The sequence below is a fragment of the Lissotriton vulgaris genome, chromosome 10, assembly GCF_964263255.1.
Source record: "Lissotriton vulgaris chromosome 10, aLisVul1.2, whole genome shotgun sequence".
NCBI lineage: Eukaryota > Metazoa > Chordata > Amphibia > Caudata > Salamandridae > Lissotriton > Lissotriton vulgaris.
This window is the reverse complement of record NC_141698.1, coordinates 195629564-195644123: the sequence shown is the minus strand read 5'-3', so window position 1 is coordinate 195644123 and position 14560 is coordinate 195629564. Positions and strand designations below refer to the sequence as shown.

The following is a 14560-nucleotide window of genomic DNA, read 5'->3' as shown; positions in this document are numbered from 1 at the left end:
TCGGCAGAGGTGAACAGATCTAACCCAGGCTCTTCCCACTGTAGCAAGAGACCTTGTGCCACCACCGGATGGAGACGTCATTCGTGATCCGCTAGGCATCGACAGCCGAGTTTGTCCGCTCTAGCGTTCAGAGAACCTGCCAGATGATGAACCACCAGGGATATGCCGTGACTTTCCAACCAAGTCCAGAGAAACAGAGCCTCTTGACAAAGGATCCACGACCGCACCCCACCCAGTTTGCTGCAGTACCACATGGCGGTGGTGTTGTCTTAACATCTGTACTATCCTTTCCTTTGTTGGAAGGAAGGCAGGCTTTAAATGTCAAAACAAAATCGCTCACAGCTACAGCAGGTTGATGGGGAATGCGGATTCTTGAAGGTTCGGGTTTGTCCGAGATAAGGGCGACTCTTTTCGGTAGCCACGGTGCTGCAGACAGTGAAACGCCAGAGCAGACTGTGCCTTCCAGAAAGAAGCCGAAATAGAAAAAACTCCAAAGGGAAAAAACCTCTTAAAGCAGGCGGAGGTCTCCAGGAAAGGAAAAGGAGGTGGAAGGAGGACCAAGGAAGGGGCCAGAAGATACAAGCAAAGAACCAGGCCAGAAGACAGGAAATTCTAGGCAAGAGCAGAATGCTGCAGGGAGTCCAATTAGAAACAAGAAGCGCCAACAGGGACGAAGATAGACCAGATGAGAGCAAGATTCGCCAACAGGAGCAAGGACACACCAGCATGAGCAAGGAGTGTCGTAATGCAAGGAAATGAAGGGTTCGAGCCCTGATATACCAATAGACAGGAAGTGATTAAAGGGGAAATAAGCCGTCGCCATCTTGGATAAGGAAGAAGTGGTGAAAGAGATGGCAACGGCCGCCATCTTGAAATGGGGCAACAAAACCCTCCCCAAGGCCTTCTGGGAGCAAGACTGTGGATCACGGGAGGAAGAAAAGGAGGAGAAATGGTTATCAGAATATTAAATATATTCCCTAGATTCAAGGTGAGAAGTGCAAGATTTTATTATTGGTAATACACGAGATCGCGGTCCAAGATCTTATACCGCGACATACTGTTAGACATGTCAGGCAGAACTGTGGTATATATGGAAGCATCGCAAGGCGTACCCGTGACTTTCTAATAACAATAGCAGGCCGCTGTGGGGGACTGCGACTTGCCAGAGTGGGAACGTATGGCGCCACAGGCTGAACCGCGGCCCATGGTGGTGTGGACTATCTGGAAGACCCACCTCTACCTTGTGAAATTGAGCGAGTGGTGGAAGTGATGGCGGATCCTGCCACCAACTGCCCGTCCATTCCTTCCACAGAAATGTATTTATTTATTTATTTATGCAATTTTTAAAGCGCTGCAATTACCCTTGGGTGTCTCGGCGCTGAGGGCTAAGAGCTCATACCAGTAGTTGGATCTCTAAGGCAAAGGTTAAAAAGATTAATGATTAGTCGTATCGTTGAGAGAACAGCCATGTCTTTAGCTGTTTTCTGAAAATGATCAGGGATGGACTGGATTTTATATTAAAAGGAAGGGAGTTCCATAGTTTTGCAGCTGCTATGGTGAAACATCTGTCTCCACAGTTAACTTTCCTTGTTCTGGGTATCTGAAGCAGATGAGCCGTGTTGGAACGAAGCGTTCTGGGGGTAGCCAAAGGCTTAAGGGAACTTCTGAGGAATTTAGGTCCCATATTGTTTATTGCCTTGTAGACAATACAGAGGGCCTTAAACTTTGTGCGACTTCTGACTGGAAGCCAGTGCAATTGGTCCAAGTAACAGGAGACAGAGCTAGATTTTGGAATGCCCAGTAGAACTCTGGCAGAGGCATTTTGTACCATTTGTAATTTGGAGATGACCTTTTTTTGTGCGTTGAGGAAAAGGGCATTGCAGTAGTCAGTACGTGAAAACACCAGTGTAGATATAAGTGTTTTTCCTGTAGTTGTGGGAAGATATGGGAGAAGTTTCTTTATTTTCCTTAAGATGTTAAATGATGATGATACTACAGCGTTCACGTGATGATGGAAAAGGAGTTTATCATCAAATATTACTCCCAGGTTTCTGACTTTACTGACTGGTTGAGGTGGAGTTCCCATTTCCTCCGGCCACCAGAAAGACTTGAAATTGGTGGTACAAGCTATAGTTTTGCCAAGACTAGTCTACGGTAGTTCCACCCTATGTGGTCTCCCCAAACTGAGCCTGGCCCTACTAAGGGCTTCCCTTAAAGCCGCAGCTAGACTGATTACTAGGACAGAAAGAAAAACCATATCCCCAGCCCTAAAATCCCTAAACTGATTACCATATGAGGCCAGAATTCACTTAAAAATTGCCTGCATAATGCACAAAGCCCTTCACTTCAAGACCCCCATCTAAAACAAGAACTATGAGAGGGCTGCAGACTGTCACGAAGTGCAAGTACAAAGCTCCTGAAACCACAGTTTTTCCACAAAAAGAGATCGAGTAACAGAGCCATCTCTGGCATTGCCCCAAAGAATTGGAACTCTCTTCCTACGGAAATCCGTACAATCTCCTCCAACGCTTCCCTCAAAAAGGAAGTGAAAAAAATCCTAATGCTCAGGTTCCTGCCTGAAGAGGCCTTGACTCCTAGACTCCATTACTGCCCTCTATTCGGTCTTCTTGATAAACATTTGACATGGTTATATACCTGGGAAAAACACGGTTAGCATGCAGTATACATACATAAGTTTGAGTGTTCCTCACCCATTACTGTAGCCGCCCTACCTCTGCACGCGCCTTGCATAATTTGATGTAAAACATTTTTTTGCTTCCAAATACTGTATCCCTCTTACCCAAAATTGTGAAGCGCTACCATACCCGGAAGTGTCACGTTCGCGCTATACAAAACTTTATAAATAAAAATAAATAAATATCTTGAAGGGTAAGACTAGGAGAGTTTGGAGGCTGATGCTGCGGAGGAGGGGGAGGGGAGTGGACTGGCCCAACCTCTGGATGCCTAACCCACAGGGTCAGAACGCGCAGCGCCCTCAGCCATACTGAGGTTTCTGAACCTGTGTGGTCTTGTGGAGGGAATATGGCCGCGAAAGGCAGACTGGGGACGAGTGGCCCCTAGGAGGCCCAAGGACAAGAGATGGATGCCATCAAAGGGTACGTCCATGAGAGAGGCCTGAACATACCCTGAAAAGTCAAAAGTCCTCGACCAGGAGGTGCGTTGAATAGCCACTGTCCATGAAATTGCTCTGCCCAGCATGTCGGTCGAGTCGAGACCAAAACGGATGGCAAAACCCTCAGATACCTCTTTGGAGAGGATGGCCCGCTGTTGCAGGACTTGTGCAACCGTTTCCCACATGGAGTGGGAATAACAGCATGGTAAGCAGTCAGTGTTCACCAACCGCAATGCAAGGCTGGTGGAAGAAAAAAATTATTACCCAAACTATCCAGCCTCTCTTGGATTCTCTGTTAGGAGGAGCGGAAGGGAATTCCCCATGGGAGGTAGAGGCTAGGACCACCAAGTTCTATGGGGTATGTGGCTGGTGAGGACCTTTGGGTCGCATGAAGCAGGGCAATGGTGGCGGGCAATTATCCTATTCACAGGTGCGCCTGCGCAGGGTTTGGACCAGGTACTCAGTAGGACATCTGTAAGATCCTCATTAAAGTGTAGCAAGGGTTCCAAAGAGAAGACATCTGACTGCAATACTTCCGTCAAGATATTAGTCTTGACTGCCAAAGGTAAGGAATCTGCGGCTAGATGTCTATCAGATATGCAACATCCAGAAGAATGCCTCTAAAAAGGAGAAGCTGTTGTGAAGGAGTAAAGTGGCTTTGCCTCATTGATTAGAGAACCCTAAAGAGTCTGAAGGATCACAGTCATCTGGAAGTGAACTACATTGGACTGTAAAAATGCTGTGCCACGGGTTTGGGGCCTGAAAGTGCCCCTCCATGATGCTGTTCAGTTACTTACGCGCTGTATGGGCTGAGCACGTCGCCAATGTGCACGCGACGTTTAAAGTGGATGAACGGAGCAAAATGATAAAAGTGTTGGAAAGAAAGGGTGCGCTACCCCACCCCACCCACACGTTGTCTACATTGGACTGTGGCAGACCCACCATCAACAGCCATTCGTAGAGGTAGGAGAAAACTGTAATCCTTAACCTCTGAAGATGTCCAGTGGCCACCGGAATCACTTTTCATCTGTGGGAATGCAGGACAGGTACAGGAGAGCACTCATCTTGCAGTGCCAAGTCATACAGACTTGGGCCAGCGGAAGCATTTTTAAGTGGTCACTCCATATAATAGCATTTAAGAGGAGAAGGTATACAACAAGACGGACTTCTCTGGTACAAAGAAACAGGGTCCTAACTTCTTGTATCAAAATAGAGAGCTGCTCCTCTGAAAGCCGCTCTGATATTGGAGGAAGCAGTGATGGGCCAGAAAGGTAGGGAATAGACCTGCTGGAAAACCCATTTTTCCGATGCGATTGGCTGTCACCCTGCACGAAAACGTCTGACCATGCCTCCTACAGGGTGGTTGTCCACTGCTGAAGGCAAACTAAAGTGGCTTGAAGGCCGGTGTCACAGGGGGATGGGGGGTGCTGAGTGGCACAAAGTCCCTGCTTATACAATGGTCGAGCAGGGGTGGAAAGGGACAAAGAATGCACTGTGGCTCCGATTTGTTTAAAGCGGTTGAGGGCAGAATGAGCCTTTTTGCTAAAGAGGCGGGATCGTTCAAACGGTTGCAGAGATGCCTGCATGTCCCTAACAAAGGCAGGGGATCACCTCCTTGCATGGCAACTAGCACCATACTAATGCCCACTGCACGCCCCAATCAGTCAGTAGTATCCAGGCCAGACATAATGACATTCTGCTGCATCTTTACGTACCTGAAAGGTTTGAATGAAAGAAGCCAGAAACTTCATTGGGAGCACCAGCAAGATCTTGATGATCGCATGAAGCAGGGCAATGGTGGCAGGCAATTATCCTATTTACAGGAGCGCCTGTGCAGGGTTTGGACCAGGTACTCAGCAGGGCATCTGTAAGGTCCTCATTAAAGTGTAGCAAGGGTTCCAAAGAGAAGACATCTGACTGCAATACTTCCGTCAAGATATTAGTCTTGACTGCCAAAGGTAAGGAATCTGCGGCTGGATGTCTATCAGATATGCAGCATCCAGAAGAATGCCTCTAAAAAGGAGAAGCTGTTGTGAAGGAGTAAAGTGGCTTTGCCTCATTGATTAGAGAACCCTAAAGAGTCTGAAGGATCACAGTCATCTGGAAGTGACCTACATTGGACTGTAAAAATGCTGTGCCACGGGTTTGGGGCCTGAAAGTGCCCCTCCATGATGCTGTTCAGTTACTTACGCGCTGTATGGGCTGAGCACGTCGCCAATGTGCACGCGACGTTTAAAGTGGATGAACGGAGCAAAATGATAAAAGTGTTGGAAAGAAAGGGTGCGCTACCCCACCCCACCCACACGTTGTCTACATTGGACTGTGGCAGACCCACCATCAACAGCCATTCGTAGAGGTAGGAGAAAACTGTAATCCTTAACCTCTGAAGATGTCCAGTGGCCACCGGAATCACTTTTCATCTGTGGGAATGCAGGACAGGTACAGGAGAGCACTCATCTTGCAGTGCCAAGTCATACAGACTTGGGCCAGCTGAAGCATTTTTAATTTGTCACTCCATATAATAGCATTTAAGAGGAGTAGGTATACAACAAGACAGACTTCTCTGGTACAAGGAAACAGGGTCCTAACTTCTTGTATCAAAATAGAGAGCTGCTCCTCTGAAAGCCGCTCTGATATTGGAGGAAGCAGTGATGGGCCAGAAAGGTAGGGAATAGACCTGCTGGAAAACCCATTTTTCAGATGCAACTGGCTGTCACCCTGCACGAAAAGCGTCTGACCATGCCTCCTACAGGGTGGTTGTCCACTGCTGAAGGCAAACTAAAGTGGCTTGAAGGCCGGTGTCACAGGGGGATGGGGGGTGCTGAGTGGCACAAAGTCCCTGCTTATACAATGGTAGAGCAGGGGTGGAAAGGGACAAAGAATGCACTGTGGCTCTGATTTGTTTAAAGCGGTTGAGGGCAGAATGAGCCTTTTTGCTAAAGAGGCGGGATCGTTCAAAAGGTTGCAGAGATGCCCGCATGTCCCTAACAAAAGCAGGGGATCACCTCCTTGCATGGCAACTAGCACCATAATAGTGCCCACTGCACGCCCATATCAGTCAGTAGTATCCAGGCCAGACATAATGACATTTTGCTGCATCTTTACGAACCTGAAAGGTTTGAATGAAAGAAGCCAGAAACTTCATTGGGAGCACCAGCAAGATCTCGATGATCATATCCCAGATGACGAGTGTTTAATTGCCTAAGAGGCAAGCTGGCATAGGGGGAACATATGCTTACTTAAAGCCTCAATCCATTTCGTCCCCATCTGGAGTGGTTGATGAGAATGCATTAGGGATGACTTAGCTGATGGAGGCTTGGACCACCAAACTCCTCTGAAATCGAGGGATAAGCTAGAATGTCCGGTTCGCCAGGTTCAGTCTATGCTATCTGGTTGTTCACAGGTGAGCAAGAGCAGGGCATCGCCCAAGTGCCTGTAAGGGCGTCAGTTGAAGCTTCATTAAAAACAGATACAAGGACACAGATAAGACTGGCCCAGGGCACAACATCTTAGTAAGAGCACTTGTCTTGACTTCACCTGAAGGCAGCTCTAGGTCTAAAACCTCACTTGTACGCCTAATTATTACAGCACATGATGTGCTTTCCTCTGCTGAGGGCCAACAGGGGTGAAATCAATGCTGTGTTAATGCAAAATCATCATACCGTGAGGGTAAATCATCTTCATAATTATCAGGATGATCAGCATCTGTGCCAAAAAGGTGATGATGCCTATGAGGAAGAAGAAGTGTCTGAATCAGAACATGAGGGGACCAAGTGCATATGAGTGGATTTAAAGTGTAAATTTGTTTAGGATCAAAACTGACTCGACGTGAGGTTGGACACAAGAGTCGGCAGGGGCTCTATCTCCGGCATAGGCAACATTTGCAGCAGGATCAGTGGAGAAGGGATTGATGCAGATCTGGGAGCCGGAGTTGTAGTCGGGACCAGACAATAGCTCTAAGGGTGCAGAGGACAAATCTGCTGAGGGATCGGTAGCAAGAACAGTTGGGTCCTCAACATCCTACTGGCTTCTCTTTGGGCAGAGTGGCTGGATTGAATATTCTGAAGGTGGGGAATCTGCAGTAAGAAGTATCCATTAAAATATATGTTTACTAACATGTGTTCCCTAACAGCATCTGTGTTCTTTGGCTTCACGTGAAACACCTTATTTTAACAACAGAGCTACATAATGAAGTTTTGATGTATACAAACACAACATGCAGGATGTTAAGCTATAGAAAAAAAGCATAATCTATACTTATAAATAAAGGTATTATATAACACACAGAACATGCACTGATCCAGTTATTTTCCTATACCCCTCATGGCAGATTTGTCAAGTACCATGTACCCAAATAGTTCTTATGGAAACATGTAAAATGCCAAGAAAAACAGACTAAGTAAAAAGGTTCAACCACTTATGATGAAAATTGGCCAGGTGGCTTGGCGTGGAAAACCAAGCGTTACTCCATAAAATCGAAGTACAGATCAATCTGTTTGCTTACAGAACCCTTCTAAGTAAATATATTTTGCAGTTTGGACAGCCTCTATGGAGGAGAAGTACAAAGCTCTACACTGGGAGCATCCTGTGTTCTACAGAGGCAATGAGTCACAGTTGTTTGATTATTGGGGGTACAACCAACTTAGTTAACAGAGGATGGATAAACTGTTATTCTAATCAGTTGGTGGCAAAACTGTATATATGGGAAATTCACGTTATAGGAAATTAAGGTTCAAATATTAAACGTTACCTGCATGACAGATGAAAATGCTTTCTTTTCTCCCACAGTCTCCAGTGCCTTGTAGGTGGCACATAAAAGAAGAAGTTTAGTTTCATCTTTAGTGGATGAGCTAAGCTTACTAAAAATCCATTTAAAGATCTTCTCAGCTTCATAGCTTAGCGAAGCGCAAAGCAGGCCAAGACAGAATGCTCCTTCCTGTCGCAACTCCTGAAGCAATTTGCTACTGTATTATAAAGAAAATGTATATAAAACATTACTTTAAAAAAATCCAAAACATTCAAACCTTTCAAAAACAATATTGCATCAAACGAAATTACTTTTGCCCAAGCCTTTTATTTTCCATACATAGAATGCAAAAACATTTAAATGTAGATGGACCATAAAGCACTGCTGAAAATGTTAAGCGGTAGTCAGATTATAAAGTGGTGCATGCGCAACGGTGAGCAGAAAAATTAAGGATGGAGTCCCCCAGCCTCTACAAAACTTTACAAAATGACTAGGTGATTGCACTACACAGCTGGATGAACTCAAAGCTCTAACTCTGGTACTAGAAAATACTGGTCCTGAGTTCCCCACACTAACAGTGCGAGAATCTTATTACTGTGTCCCGTCTTACAATGAGCACTTACACTACAGGCGGACTGGTGGATTAAGAGACTCTAAATGGAATACTAACAAGCACAAGTTGCTTTGGCGAAAAGTGGCATATTTGCAAAAATGTTTGCCACTAGCTATTGTTATTCATACATTGAGTTACAAACGTGTTGGAATACACGTTGCAGGGAATTTGTTGGCTGATAAAGCTACAAAACTAGCAATCCAGACTGCTGTGGTAGCTGGAATTGTTCATTCCCATACAAGAGTGGATGGAGACTAACATTGTAACTGTTTCAGCTTCACCCTGTGTCACTCTATTACCGAAAAATATCCAACAAAATACTCCTACCAAGTGAGCAAAACATACTGTTTTGCTCGTATTCCCAAAGTGGGGATCAAGTGATTCCAAATTCAGACCGCAGACCAGAACTGATCATAGTTACTCAATCCTAGTCTGTGGAGTATCGTCATCACTGTTTTTATGCTGTCGCTGCATTTGTGAAAGGAATTCGCCTATACTAGCCAGTTGTCTAGGTAGGGGTATATGTGTATTCTCTTTCTACCTAGATGCACCTCTGTGGCCGCTAAGCACTTTGTGAATACCCTGGGTGTGGATGTTATTCCGCATGGCAGCTCCCTGAAATGGTAGTGTGCCTTGTCTATTACAAAACATAGAAACGTCTTGTGTCTAGTGCATTTCAATGTGAAGCTAGGCGTGTTTTTTAACTCTATGGTTGCTATGTAATCCATCTGCTAGAGAAGCATTATAATTATTTACCAAAAACAATGGCTCCTGTGGGAAAATACGATTAATTTACAATAGAAAAAGATGTGCAATGGGGGTGATTGAGGTAAATGTCAACTTAAAGAAACTGCTTATACTCAGTGTGGATGTACACCTTTTTTAATGTAACCAATTCAATTATAAGTTACAAGTTTTTATTGAATGATTTGGCTCTCATTGAGGGCCACATAAAATAACATACATATAGACATCACAGAATAGAAAATAATTACTTATAACTACAAGAAAAGAAAAACTATGAGGATAAACCGAATAATACACACATCAGGATCTCGCACTCACATTAATATATATCCATAAATTCTTTAAAATAATTAAAAAGTCTGAAACAAAACATTTCATTAGGGGGGGAATACAGAGCATTACGGAACATTGTTATATTCAGAATTCCCAACTCAAGACAAATCGGTTTTATCCATTTTTTGCGCAATGGACTTAGTGTCGGGCAAACAAACAATACATGGTTGAGGTCTTGAGCAGCATAATTACATAGCGTACATGAAGGAGACGTATCATACCATTTAGCAAGCAATGTGTTAAGTGGAAGCAAATTGTGCCGTAAGAGGAGCCATACCCTCCGAACACCATGTGGGATGTTCCACCTTGTATATTGCTGAGCTTGTTTGGGTATATAAGTTAGGACCAGGTCTTCCCTTTCTTTATGCTTCTGTTGATCCCTTATATCCATCCTATAGCACACTTCCCAAGTCCTACTTTTTAGTTTTAACTTTAGTTCATATGGAGAAAGAGAAAATAGCGTACTTTCATCGAGTTCTAATAGGAAAACAGCTTTTCTGAAGTTTTTTACAAGCTGCGAGAACTCATTGAAATTACCTAAAAGCTCCATTTTTACTAATTCGCGTAGGGTTCCTGGTTTAGCTCTCGCCAGGGATGCTACCCACCTCAATTCAATTATAAATACATACGATAATCAACAGTTGTGATGTTGTGTCCCAAGTGAATTAAACAAAAAAACGAACCTACACTCAAGACGTGAAACTAAGAATAATTATGTGGCCATTGTAAGGTTTCATTTATACAATTTCTGCAAAAAGGAGACGACCAAACAATATGTATAAAAACTCAATAAACTGCAACAGTTACAAATGGATGAATAACTGCTGCATAAAGGGTCTGCCTCCTTATTACTGTCGACGACGTTTCGACCTGACATGGGTAGCAGGTCTCATCAGGACTGTTCAGTGGGGGGCACCTGTAATGGCGTCTGCCTAGGTCTATGTCAAGTCAAGTCAAGTCAATGAATTTATATAGCGCGCTACATACCCAGAGGGTCTCAAGGCGCTTGAAGAAGGGTGGGGAATTACTTGTCGAATATCCACGTTTTAAGTTGCTTTCTGAATGCTAGGTGGTTCTGAGTAAGGCGAAGGTGAGTGGGAAGTGAGTTCCAGGTTTTAGCTGCCAGGTAGGAGAAGGATCTACCTCCCATGGTGGTTTTGTTGATGCGAGGTACAGTGGCAAGGGCTTGGTTGGAGGATCGTAGCTGGCGGGAGGGGGTGTAGAAGGACAGTCGAGTGTTGAGGCATTCGGGTCCGATTTCGTAGAGTGCTTTGTGTGCGTGGGTTAGGAGCCGGAAAGTAATCCTCTTATTGACGGGGAGCCAGTGGAGGTTTTTCAGGTGACCAGAGATGTGTTCTTTACGCGGGATGTCTAATACGAGCCTGGCTGAAGCGTTCTGGATGCGTTGGAGTTTTTTCTGGAGTTTTGCGGTGGTACCGGCGTAAAGGGTGTTTCCGTAGTCCAGTCGGCTCGTGACCAGAGCGTGGGTGACCGTTTTTCTAGTTTCGGTGGGGATCCAGCGAAATGTTTTTTTGAGCATGCGAAGAATGTTGAAGCAAGATGAGGAAACGGCGTTGACTTGCCTGTTCATCGAGAGCGAGGAATCCAGGATGACGCCCAGGTTCCGTGCGTGGTCCGTCGGGATGGGTGCTTTTCCCAGGGCCTTTGGCCACCAAGAGTCATCCCAGGCGGAGGGGGAGGTGCCTAGGATGAGGACTTCTGTTTTGTCAGAGTTCAGTTTCAGACGGCTGTGCTTCATCCATTCTGCTACTTCTTTCATTCCTTCATGTAAGTTGGTTTTGGCAGTGTTAGGGTCTCTGGTGAGTGATAGGATCAGTTGAGTGTCGTCGGCGTAGGAGATGATGTTGAGGTTGTGTTGGCGTGCGATGGCCGCGAGGGGGCTCATGTATACGTTGAAGAGGGTGGGGCTGAGCGAGGATCCTTGTGGTACGCCGCAGATGACTTCAGTGGCCTCTGACTTGAATGGTGGAAGGCGGACTCTCGGGGTTCTTCCAGTGAGGAACGAGGTGATCCATTCCAGTGCTTTTCCTTGGATTCCGACGTTTCTGAGGCGTTGTAAAAGGGTGCTATGACAGACCGTGTCGAAGGCTGCGGAGAGGTCGAGGAGGATGAGGGCGACTGTCTCCATTGTCCAGTAGAGTTCTAATGTTGTCTGTTGCTGCGATGAGGGCGGTTTCAGTGCTGTGCTTGGCTCGGAAGCCGGACTGTGAGGAGTCGAGGGAATTGTTGGTTTCGAGGAATGCAGCGAGCTGGTTGTTGACCGCTTTCTCGATGACTTTGGCCGGGAATGGAAGGAGTGAGATAGGGCGGTAGTTTTTGAGTTCGGTGGGGTCAGCTGTGGGTTTCTTCAGGAGGGCGCTGAGTTCGGCATGTTTCCAGCTTTCCGGGAAGGTTGCGGAGTTGAGGGAGCAGTTGATGACGTCTCGGAGGTGCGGTGCTATAATGGAGTCTGCTTTGTTAAAGATGTGGTGAGGGCATGGGTCTGTGGGGGATCCTGAGTGGATAGAGTTCATCAGACGGATGGTGTCCTCAGTGGAGATTGGCTTCCAGTCATTGATGATGTTCAGGGGGGGTGGGGGTCCTGCAGGGGGTTGTGTGGGTTGGTCTTCGGGTCGGTTGTCGAAGCTGTTGTGGATGTCTGCAATTTTGTTGTGGAAGAATGAGGCTAGGGAGTCGCAGAGGGTTTGAGAGGGGGTGATGTCGTTGGAGTTGGCTGAGGGGTTGGTAAATTCCTTGACGATGTTGAATAGTTCCTTGCTGTTGTGGGCGTTGTTATCTAGTCGGTCCTTGAAAGCGGCTTTCTTGGCATTTCGGATCAATTGGTGGTGTATGCGGGTGGCGTTTTTGAAGGCGTCCTTGGTGATGGTAGTTGGGTCTTTTTTCCAGGCCTTCTCAAGGGAGCGACAGAGTTTCTTGGATTTCTTAAGATCATCGTTGAACCAGGAGGTCTTCTTGCTGCCTAGTTTGATTTGTCGTTTTTTCAGTGGTGCTAGGATGTCGGCGCTGTTGGATAACCATTGGGTGAGGTTAGTGGCTGCTTGGTCGGGGTTTGAGGAGTGGGCTGGGGGATTTTGAAGAAGCGATGAGGAGATCTGGTCGATGGTGATTTTGTTCCAGTTTCTTTGCAGAGTGGGTTGGAGGTGGTTGTTGGATGTGGGTTTGTTGTAGGTAAAGTGAACGCAGCTGTGGTCAGTCCAAAGGAGAGCTGTGGTGTGGCTGAAGGAGACATGTTTGCTGGAGGTGAAGATAGGGTCGAGTGTGTGACCTGCGATGTGAGTGGGGGTAGTGACAAGTTGTTTAAGTCCGAGGTTGGCGAGGTTGTCCAAAAGGGTGGTGGTGTTGCGGTCGTTGTTCTTTGAGGTGAAAGTTGAGATCTCCCAAAAGGATGTAACCCTCGGAGGGGAGCGCGTGTGGAGTGATGAAGTCCGTGATGTCTTCACTAAATTGTACGCGGGGTCCTGGTGGCCTGTAAAGGAGGGTGCCTCTTAGTGTGGTCTTGGGGTCGATGTGGATCTGGAAGTGAAGGTGTTCAGTGTTGGCGAAATTGACGTCTGAGCTGGTTGAGATGCGGATGGATTTCTTATGGACGATAGCGATGCCTCCTCCTGTGTGGCCGGTACGGTCCTTGCGAATGATCTTATAGCCTTCCGGGATGGCAATGGTGATGTCTGGGGCTGAAGAGGCATTCATCCATGTTTCTGTTAGGAAGGCGACGTCCGGAGAGATGGTGTCTAGTAGATTCCAGAGGTCGATGGCGTGCCTGTGGACCGAGCGGGTGTTGAGCAGGATGCATTGTAGGTGGTTGGGGTCGGATATCTGTTGTGTGTTCGTAGATGAGGAGTTGTTCTTGGTGCCGTCGAACTTGCAGGAGTTTCAGGAAAAGGGTCCATGGGTGTGTCCAGGGGCGGCTTGGACGCAGTTGAGGGAACGGCCGGGGTTAAGGGCTAGGAGGGTGGTGGCGTCGTAGGTAATGCGGGAGGGGTGGGCATTACGAGGACCAGGGGGTATGGCGCTGGGCGCGGTCCAGGCACGGAAGGGCGTAGACGGGCTTACCTTTGGCGCACCTTCGGCACGACTGGGGCGCGAACGCTGTGCGTGGACGCTGCGCGTTGGGACATTGCTCATAAATGGATGGTGGAGGGGGCGGAGCGTGGGAGGGGCAGCAGCTGGGAGGCGGTGGCGGGAGGAGGGGCGGACCAGGGGAAAACAAACAACAAAATGGAGCGTCAAAGGCTAATGGAGCCAGGGGCAGCAAATTCACTACAGCGCCGAGTGTGCAGGCTAATTGCAAGAAAACACACAAGCCTCAGTGTACCAAAATTAATTCAGCCAGCCTCAGCAAGGTCGCTAGAAGATTCTGAATATTGTCCATTCCATTTGTACCTGTTTACCATGCACACCTCTAACCATCACCCTGGTGTCTGCTCCCTGTGCTCATGAGCAACACTAATTTACCCTCCCAGATGCAGCAACAACCAATCCAACATGGCGGGTATTTTCAAAACATAAATATGACAGTGGACCCCATGAGCAACATGCACCTTTTTCTGTATATCCCCAAAATTACCAAATAGAAAATATTCATTGAAAGTGTACACAATATCAACCCCTGCTGTCGAGGTGTGGTCCAAATGGAGGACATACATAAGCAAAAACATACAGTATGTGCACCAGATAACACTTAGAAGTCAGGGTCAACAGTCCAAAAGAAACAGATTTCCTATTCGTGTGTCAATCTTCTTTTTATTTTAAACGCAATAAAAAACAAGCATTGAAAATGCAATAGGTCTCGCCTTTGATTAAGTTAAAGCCATTTGCTTTGCTAATGTTATTGTATAGCAAAGCAAACCGCTTTAACTTAATGAAAGGCAAGACCTATTGCATTTGTAATGCTTGTTTTTGCAGGTCATTTATTAAAACTAGTTTCTATTTAGCAATTTTAGTTAAAAAATGTTGAAGTTGTATA

The 14560-nt window shown here is 46.4% G+C and overlaps 1 protein-coding gene across 1 annotated transcript in view; it reads right to left on the bottom strand.

The window, feature by feature from the left end:
• The window catches only part of SMG1 (SMG1 nonsense mediated mRNA decay associated PI3K related kinase), a 1828328-nt gene that overhangs the window by 1571727 nt on the left and 242041 nt on the right, over positions 1-14560 (bottom strand). The window contains exon 6 of the mRNA XM_086940872.1: positions 7884-8097. Within this exon, the coding sequence (XP_086796998.1) occupies positions 7884-8097 (214 nt within the window). The remainder of the gene's footprint in view (positions 1-7883; positions 8098-14560) is intronic.